This window comes from Priapulus caudatus, unplaced genomic scaffold (assembly GCF_000485595.1).
Source record: "Priapulus caudatus unplaced genomic scaffold, Priapulus_caudatus-5.0.1 Scaffold1285, whole genome shotgun sequence".
In the NCBI taxonomy this organism is placed as follows: domain Eukaryota; kingdom Metazoa; phylum Priapulida; class Priapulimorpha; order Priapulimorphida; family Priapulidae; genus Priapulus; species Priapulus caudatus.
Window position 1 is genome coordinate 34,760 of NW_014578346.1, and position 10,159 is coordinate 44,918.

The 10,159-nt window shown below is 44.6% G+C and overlaps 1 protein-coding gene across 1 annotated transcript; it reads left to right on the forward strand.

Moving 5' to 3' along the window:
* Positions 1–4,093: 4,093 nt before the first annotated feature.
* On the forward strand, positions 4,094–6,387 carry LOC106816100 (40S ribosomal protein S14). The gene is made up of 3 exons (XM_014820655.1): positions 4,094–4,287; positions 5,212–5,288; positions 6,256–6,387. Exons 1-3 carry the CDS (start codon positions 4,154–4,156, stop codon positions 6,321–6,323), a joined length of 279 nt encoding a protein of 92 aa, XP_014676141.1. The 5' UTR covers positions 4,094–4,153; the 3' UTR covers positions 6,324–6,387.
* Positions 6,388–10,159: the final 3,772 nt, after the last annotated feature.

A 10,159-nucleotide genomic window follows, 5' to 3' on the forward strand; every position in this document is an offset into this window, starting at 1 on the left:
CAGAAATTCCTCAAATATCCATGCGAAATTGTTGTTGTTGCAGGAACATAGTTGCGCAGCCTGTCTGCACATTAAACTTGCTGCAGCCAATCAGCGCAGCCGCCAACGGTTGGCCCTGCTGCCTTTTTGCCGGGTAACATTCGAAGGATCGTTTCGCATGGATATTTGAGGAATTTCTATGATTTGAGCGCATTCTGGCGGGCCAATTGTCAAAAATGGCGGGTGTAGCTTGTTAAGCAGTCTTCCGCAATTCCAACGATAGTTGGAAAGTGGCATCACCTGCAGGAACACCGGAATTTGTAACTGATTGAAAACGGTGAGTTGTGGTCCGTGCGGCGGCGAGTTAGGCACCATGTTGTATATACAGACCTGCCAACCCTTACGATTTTTTCGTATTCCTTACGAATTCCATGATGTTTCTACGAATGTACGATCAAACTGAAAAACTTACGATTTTTTACGACTTGTGAAAATTAATGTTTTTTACATTGTGAGCCGAGAAATATCTGGCGATTGTGGGCGCAGCCATATTGGATCACGCGTTCACGTTGTTCTCGCGTGATCTGAGTCCAATCATTCATTGCGCGCATAACATACAAACAAAATGGCCGCCTGCTGCAAGAAAAAAAAGCCTTACAATTTTCATGAATCACAGGTTGGCAGGTCTGTATATATATAGTCAATAGATGAGTGTGTGCTGTAGCTGCAGGTGCAGACTTGTTCTTGCTGGCAGTGTCTCCTATATGTGTGTCTGTACATAAAACTGCTATATCTGCATCTGACTGTAAGCTCTGTGTGTCATGGTTCGCACGTCGCGTAACGCCTACCTTATCGTACAATAACGCCTATAGCTTCGAATCTCTAGTGTGTCGTCCGTCGTTGAACCCCGACCTCTAATCCCCCATCAAATACTAATCATGCACAAATTAAAAGTTATCATTTCGTTTGTGCTGTTGTACATTGTGAAAATACTAATCGTGAACAAACATTTTTTAAATTTGACCTCTGACCCATATCGCATAACACCTACCTTATCGTACAATAACGCTTATAGCTTCAAATCTCTGGTATGTTGTCATTCAGCCATGGCCTCTGACCCCCTTTCCCATCACGTAACACCTACTTTATCGTACAATAACGCTTATAGCTTCAAATCTCTGGTGTGTTGTCATTGAGCCATGACCTCTGACCCCCCCCCCATCGCGTAATACTTACCTTATCGTACAATAACGCTTATCTCTGGTGTGTTGTCATTGAACCCTGACCTCTGACCCCCCCGTGTGCCGCGTTGCAGGGAGACGATCTCTCGAATCACGGGTGGCATGAAGGTGAAGGCCGACCGTCACCGCGACCCCTCCGTCAATCTGTCGCTCCTTCCATCCCTCGCTCACCTTCTCCGCAGCCTCCTCCGTCATCGTCGCGCCGCCCCGCATCTCCGGCGGGAAGCTGCCGCCGTTGCCACGGTCGTCGAGGACGGTCTCGTGGAAGGAGACGCGTCCGGTGATGCAGAGAAGCAGGGAGTCCGGGGTGACGAGGTGGAAGAGACGCGAGTCGTCATACGCCGCGCCTGCAACGCGCAAATACGAGTTAAAATACGCGGAAATAGGCGGCGGCGGCGGCGGCGGCGGAGGCTATCACACTGAACTCGTCACGTTACGTTACATTACGTTACATTACGGTACATTGAATCCTATTACATTATGTTACGTTACGTTACACTTTATGACATTAAAATTTATTTACATTGAATCCTATTACATTATGTTACGTTACGTTACGTTACAGTACACTTTATCACATTAATTAATTTACATTACACTTTATTACATTACATTACGTTACATTACACTACACACGCATGCGCACGCACACGCGCACAAGCACACGCACACACGCACGCACGCACGCACGCACACACACACACATACACACGCACGCACACACACACACACACACACACACGCACACACACAAACACACGCACACACGCACGCACACACACACACCTCTGATGAAGAGATCTTGAACTGCCTCGACGGACTGGCACAGCAGGGACCACAGTTCGGCTTCGGACAGCGCTTGACCGTTGACCTCTAGCGCCTCGGACAGCGCCACCTGCACCTGACTAGTGAAACTAGTGTTGGATAGCGAAAGCATGTCTCCAGTCATTCTGCAAGTAAAATCAAATATTATGATAGTAAATATAATATTTGCATTATACTAGTATATATAATGAAGTAAATTTTGAATTAATGAAGTACCCTTTTTCCGTTAAAAGCAACTTGGCTGCCTGAAAATCCACAGTAACTATAGTATACACTCTGTTGATGGAAACGTGGGCGAAGAAAACGTATTTTACCACCTATTCACTTGGTATTTTGTTTTATATGCACTTTGTTTATCACTTCACCTTTATGTGTATATATTACTTTTTTTTCTACTGAATTTAAATCTGATTTTGGCTGTGATTCTGGCTCTCCCTTTCTTAGAGCAACAGTAGTAGGTATTTCTTAATCTAATTACACCTGTAGACAGGTAGATGTTACATCCGATAGGTAGACACTATGACTAACAGTGACACGCAGGTAAGTCGATGCGACAGCTGACGCACAGACAGGTAGATGCTCCAGCTGACGAGGAACTGCGCAGGTATGATACAGGTGCGATATCACAGGTATCCTACCATATCAGGTGTATAAAGACATATATATTATATTACGCTCTATATTATACACTCTATACACTTTACATCACTCTCTATATCATATATGCATTCTATATTTTACGCTCTATATTACTGTCTATATTATATATACTCTCTATATTAAACACTCTATACACTTTACATCACTCTCTATATCATTTTCATATCTCTCCTATCACTGGCAGCAAGAACAAGTCCGCACCTGCAGCTACAGCACACACGCATCTATTGACTATATATATACAACATGGTGCCTAACTCGCCGCCGCACGGACCACAACTCACGGTTTTCAATCAGTTACAACTCCGGTGTTCCTGCAGGTGACGCCATGATAGTTGGAAATGCAGAAGACTGCTTAACGAGCTACACCTGCCGTTTTTGACAATCGGTACGCCAGAATGCGCGCAAATCACAGAAATTCTTCAAATATCCATGCGAAACGATCTTTCGAATGTTACCCAGCAAAAAGGCGGCAGGGCCAACCGTTGGCGGCTGTGCCGATTGGCTGCAGCAAGTTTAATGTGCAGACAGGCTGCGCAACTACGTTGCTGCAGCCAATCGGCGCAGCCACCAACGGTTGGCCCTGTCGCCTTTTTGCCGGGTAACATTCGAAGGATCGTTTCGCATGGATATTTGAGGAATTTCTGTGATTTGCGCGCATTCTGGCGTACCGATTGTCAAAAACGGCAGGTGTAGCTTGTTAAGCAGTCTTCCGCATTTCCAACTATCGTGGCGTCACCTGCAGGAACACCGGAGTTTGTAACCGATTGAAAACGGTGAGTTGTGGGAAGTGCGGCGGCGAGTTAAGCACCATGTTGTATATATATAGTCAATAGATGCCGTAGCTGCAGGTGCGGACTTGTTCTTGCTGCCAGTGTCTCCTATGTGTGTATCTGTTCAGATAACTGCTATATCTGCATCTGACTGTAAGCTCTGTGCGCCATGGTTCGCACGTCGCGTAACGCCTACCTTATCGTACAGTAACGCTTATAGCTTCGAATATCTGGTTTGTCGTCCGTCGTTGAACCCCGACCTCTAATCCCCCATCAAATACTATTCATGCACAAATTAAAAGTTATCATTTCGTTTGTGCTGTTGTACATTGTGAACAAATATTTTTTTTAATTTGACCTCTGACCCATAACACCTACCTTATCGTACAATAACGCTTATAGCTTCAAATCTCTGGTGTGTTGTCATTCAGCCTTGACCTCTGACACCCCTTTCCATCACATAACACCTACCTTATCGTACAATTTAACGCTTATAGCTTCAAATCTCTGGTGTGTTGTCATTGAACCTTGACCTCTGAAAACCCCTCCCCCCATCGCGTAATACTTGCCTTATCGTATAATAACGCTTATCTCTGGTGTGTTGTCATTGAACCCTGACCTCTGACCCCCCGTGTGTCGCGTTGCAGGGAGACGATCTCTCGAATCACGGGTGGCATGAAGGTGAAGGCCGACCGTGACGAGGCGTCGCCGTACGCCGCCATGTTGGCCGCCCAGGACGTCGCCGAACGATGCAAGGTTCTCGGCGTCACCGCACTGCACATCAAGCTGCGCGCCACCGGCGGAAACAAGTGAGCATTCGTCCGTCCTCGGCGTTAGCGATGGGCCCTCCCCCATGTTAATGTGTTTGTGTTAGTGATGGGTACTCTCTCGGTTGAGGCGTGTGTGTGAGGCAGAAATGATAAGTGAAACCTTTTGCGGTTGTAGTAGGTGCTCCCTGTTGCTACAGTTGGTGTGGATTTCCCTCGCATAAGCCTCGTCTACCCGACGAACCTTAAGTCGAGTTAAGCGTCTACACGGGTCCTTAACCTGAGTTAAGGTAACTCGAGTTAGCTTAACCTCACCAGTCGATCGAGGTTAAGCTAACTCGAGTTAAGGCCCCGTGTAGACGCTTAACTCGAGTTAGCGAATAGTACATAACTCCACGATAGGCGCAACACTAGCACGTGTACGTGCACACGCATGCACGTGTACCTGCACACACACGTACGCACGCACGCACACATGCACACACGTGTACCTGCGCAAGCACGCACGTACGCACGAACGTGTACCTGCACACGCGCGCACACACGGACGCACGCACGTACGTGCACACGCATGCACGCACGCACACGCAATGTTTACATACACACGCACGTTTACATACGCACGCACGCATGCATAATAAATCGGTAATAATCGCTATCGGGTGTTGTCGTGTAGACGCTACATAATCGCTAACTCGAGTTAGCTTAACTCGAGTTGAGGTTCGTCGTGTAGACGCTACATAATCGCTAACTCGAGTTAAGGTTCGTCGTGTAGACGAGGCTATAGTGGGCTGTTGGGCTTTGTGCATTCACATGTTCACATTCTTCTCGATGAAATGTATAGTATAGTTTATTGTGTAGCATTGTATAGTTGTGTGTCGATAGTATGTGAGTGGGTAATGTTGCACGGTTCGTTGTTTTTCGGCGGTGCGACGCGTTTATTGAGTTGTCTCCGTGTGTTTACAGGACAAAGACCCCGGGACCAGGTTCTCAGTCTGCTCTGCGTGCCCTGGCGCGATCCGGCATGAAGATAGGACGCATCGGTGAGTGCCTCGCGCGAAGTATACTAGCCAACGAACCCCGCGGCCGGCCGTGGAAGAAATATCACTGACCTCCCCCGTCCGACGTGGTCGTTGGGAATTTGTGGGGGTGGGGGGCAGGCTGGGTGTAAAGTCTCTGGCAATGATGAGACTTTTGTACCAATCACTGAGTAACACTTGCTGATTCACAAAATGTCTGAACCGCTGAGCCAGCGTGTTGAGCACAAGAGAGCGTGGGAGAATGGGGGGGGGGAGAGATAGAAAGCGAGAGAGAGGTGGGGGGGGGTAGAGATACAGATCGAGAGAGAGAGAGAAGAATCGTGGATAAATCTAGAGGTGGAGGAAAAACTGACAACCGTTTGTCTAAAGCCACCATTTTTCTATTATCGGAAATACGTAAATTATGTGGTAGATTAAATCATGACTTAAGATACCCCCGAAGTCATTAATACATTCAAACCTGTGTTAGCGGACACCTTTACAGAACAGTCACCTGTCTATAGAAGACGTTGAGTTTTATTCGAATGATCATTATGTACAGGTTTCGTCGCTAATAAAAGTGCCCCGTGATTTCTTATGAACCGTGTTTAAATTGACTACATCACAAATTTTCTATGGTGCATATTTTTGTTGCAATTTTTTACATGGAAAGTAAGTAATAACAGGACTAAATGTATGCTTGAATTTTTACCTGATAAGATTGTTTCTAGACTAGTTAAAAATCCAAAAAACTTGGGCGATTTGCTATTTTGATCACGAGATTAAATGCTTGCTATGAGCTATGTACGAGTCACGACGGTTTGGTCACCTCGGAACGGAATAGCAAAATAGGAAGTATAATGCAGCAATTTAACCATAAAAAGTGAACAGAATCACTTACATTTTGTGAAAAAGTGGACATTTTTTTAACTTTTACTATTTACGGTGACGTCATCGCTTTAATGCGGTGTTGTAATTTGTATGCTTACAGAGGATGTCACCCCCATCCCGTCGGACAGCACGCGTAGAAAGGGAGGTCGACGTGGTAGAAGATTGTAAAGTTCTCTGTATGATGCAGCCGGGTGTAAAGTAAATAAAATTCTACTCAGCAAGAACACCGTAATGTGCCTTCTCTCCTCGTGTCTTTGTCGTTGCATTTCACACATTGCGCTAACGATAGGTGAAGCAGACCGTATGTCGTTGAGCGTAACATAAAAAAGCACGGAAGTATACAGGTGGTGTTATCACGGGACGTTTTTATTAGTGACAAACCCAAATGTGTATAACTTGTCGTAAAATACGGTCCATTAAACTCTAAAAGATAAATTTAACGTAAAACCAACAAAGTTTATCCTCAACTTGCGGCATTCCGATGAGAAGCTAGTGTGATGCGCCTTAAAATCATAAACCAATCTAATCGTTGAGAAAATAAAGCTAGTAAGATGAGGTCGAACCAAAGTGAAACAGATTTTAACATGGCTTCCAATTGGTTGGAATGAAACTAATAGGTCAACAACAAATGATTGGATATTGGTGGTACCTTGGAGTGAAAGTGAAGGAATTTAAATTAACACACAGACGACACGGGGCGCAAAATCTGTACTCCACTGCAACTTTCACCGCGTGCATTACAACAATCAAATACAATCAAGTCGATTATAACTCCGGGGTAAATTTAACAATATGGCATTGTATACACACAACACTTACGATTCCTTCTAAAAACGTGACAAAGCTTCCGTTTATCACAAATGTACATCCTACAGCCCAAAGCATAATATATATTACATGACACCTATAGCTAACTGCAATCCGATCGCGTTGACAGCAGACGACACGTGTCCTCAACGTGACATTGTTTCCTTATCCTTCCCGTTATCGTCATATGGACCATATATGGTGTACATCTTTTGATCCTCTACGACAAGGTTAGAACATAGATACAGAATAGATGATCTCTATTCTATATCTATAGTCAGAATGAACAGTACACGATCTGTTATCCGAAACCCTTGGGACCACGTTTCTGAATTTTTCGAATTTCGGAATGGTAGTACAGTACAGATATACTACGTACATGCCGTATATCCTGCAATTAACCAGTACTAAAACCCAAAGTTTTTAAGAGGCCAAGTGCTGTACCACCAGTACAGTACAATATGCATTGAGTAATGCCAAACACATTAATATTTCTGTAGTGAACCTTTGGCACCAAACGCGAGCTTTGGTGTGCAGACGACCTCCACGAAAAAACTTTCGATTTTCAGAATTTCGGATAATAGATTGTGTACTGTACCGTTTACGAAGCGCATCTGCACGATCGGCTTGCTAAAGCTACACGACGCGAAGATCATGATGCTAACTAATTTACTGATCATATGCTCGCTAATTATGATATCTCAGTCTTGTGCGTTGATTGTTCGATGCTACTGGTGGCACCACTTGGGGGGAGGCGATTGCCGCACAACAGTACTACTACTACAATTTGTAGTACAAATCACAGGCATAACAAATGTAATATTTTGATCGTCGCTAGACAACCGCAAAGTAGCTAGTGAGGGAAAAGCGTAAAGGCTTCCTTCTCTCTCTCTCTCTCTACACGAGAATAGAACTTGACCGTACATACACTCTATAAGCATATATAATATATTATATTAACACGCAATATTAAATGTATCTATATATATACCATTAAATACAAACGCCCATCCTCGTGCCGACATCTGCGTATATATTTACCGACGCCGATTCCCCTTCTACGCACGAGGTGGCGCTACCGGCCTGCAGCGGAGAGCTGCAGAAGCGCCACCTGTAGGGGAAAGTGGATCGGTCGACCCTGGTCCCACATAATCTCGTGCGCCAATCCTAGATTCGATATTTTCAAAGCACTCACATCACACACCGTACACTCCCAAGAAAGAGACAATTACAAGTAGTAATGACAAGTGACAAGAGTAGCATCCAAGAGTAATTATTTCGATCTCTACTGCTATCTAACCTCGTGTCAGATCACAGAATCAAACAGTGAACCCGTGAAGTCATGAGTTACGTAACACGACTTGATTGAGTTAAATGATACTGCAAAATTTATATAAATACATAAATAAATAAATAAATGCATGTGCAGCGCTAAACGAGGGTACTGTATAACGCACAATCAAGAGCCTAATTACAAATTAATCACTGATGTAATTAATAATACACACTAGACAATTTGTTGCGTAAAATTGCAAGAGCCAGAACCACTTAAACGACCCTAGTCTCTACATCCTGCCTGTGAATACAACTTGCACTTCATATCATGAGGACCTTGTCATCATGCCTCTATTCTTCGCTCCCAACTATGAATCAGGAGGTACTGCAATTATAGTTTGCAAAACTGAGGCAAACCTATGAGTTTCGACCTCTCACTATTCTGCAAGGGTATCTCTCTCTATATATATATGTATCTCAGGGTGCGAAATTAACTGGAGTTCGGAGTCAAATACTCCCTGATTTACTGTCGGACTCCCTGATTTGACATATGCAGGAGTCCGTGTGACTCGCTGAAAATTCTTCACATTACAAAAGTGTTCTCAGAGATGAATGATGGGAAGGAGAACGTAGTGGAGGAGGAGGAGGAGGAGGAGGAGGAGGAGGAGGAGGAGGAGGTCAGAGGAGGAGGAAGAGGAGGAGAAAGAGGAGGAAGAGAAGGGGAGAACTAGGGAGAGATTTCAGGTCCATGACTGTAGTGCAGTAGTGGGAAGATCAGATATGCATTGGTATTATTAGCTAGAACAGTGGTTCTTAACCTGTGGTCCACGGACCCCGTGGATGGGCTTTGACCAGGGGGTCCATGAACCAGGCGCATAAAAATCATTGTGTTTATGTGCTTATATGTGAATTTTCCTGGGAGGGCTCCGTAGCTTTCCCCAGATTCCCAAAAAGGTCCATAACTCAAAAAGGTTAAGAACCACTAGTCTAGAACGTAGACTATCCTCCATGCATACATATGACTATCTTTGGGTTCATGAATATAAGCGCTGACCACAATTCATTTTCACAATGTGCGACATGTGAAAATGTGCGAATGTGGACAGCTCTTACATCCTTGGGCCGGACTTTGTATTGTCACCATCCGTTATCAAGCGAAATAACGTCAATACACGTGCCGTCTGTATGCGTATAGTATACTATACATTCCTATTGTCATAGTAACATAGCCAATGGCACAGCTGACAGTGATATAGAAATGGTCCAACAAATCTCTACAGGGTGCGAAATTAACAAGAGTCCGGAGTCAAATACTCCCTGATTTACTGTCGGACTCCCTGATTTGACATATGCAGGAGTCCGTGTGACTCCCTGAAAATTCTGCTATACTAACTAGTTCGTTCCAGAGCCCAGCCTCGCGGAATTACGGTATTTTTTTAGCAAATATCCAAAGAAAATGTGGCAGACGTGCATCGCATAAATCTTCAAAATAAGCACATATGCGTTATTGTTGTTATGCTTTAGTTTTGAACTTCAGACTGCGAACTCCCTCATTTTGCTGCAGACTCCCTCATTTTGCTGCGGACTCCCTCTTTTCGAGGGCAGGAGTTGTTGGACTCCCTTGTTCAAAAGTTAATTTCTACCCGTTTCTACTAGAGATTAGCCGTTACATCTAACAGAATTTCTAGTGTACACGTAGAAGCAAATGGCGAAAAATACAGCATATTTGCCGTAAACATCTCACGTCTACAGACTACACATGCACCTGCACATGTACCTGTGGTACTGTGTAGTGTACACAGGTATACGGCTTTACTGACTTTCATTGTTAAGCGCCAACGAAGTCACCTGCACCACCTGCAGAAGCGCGACTTAGCGGTCATGAGGCCGATGGGGGTAGAGATACGATCGAGAAGAGAGAG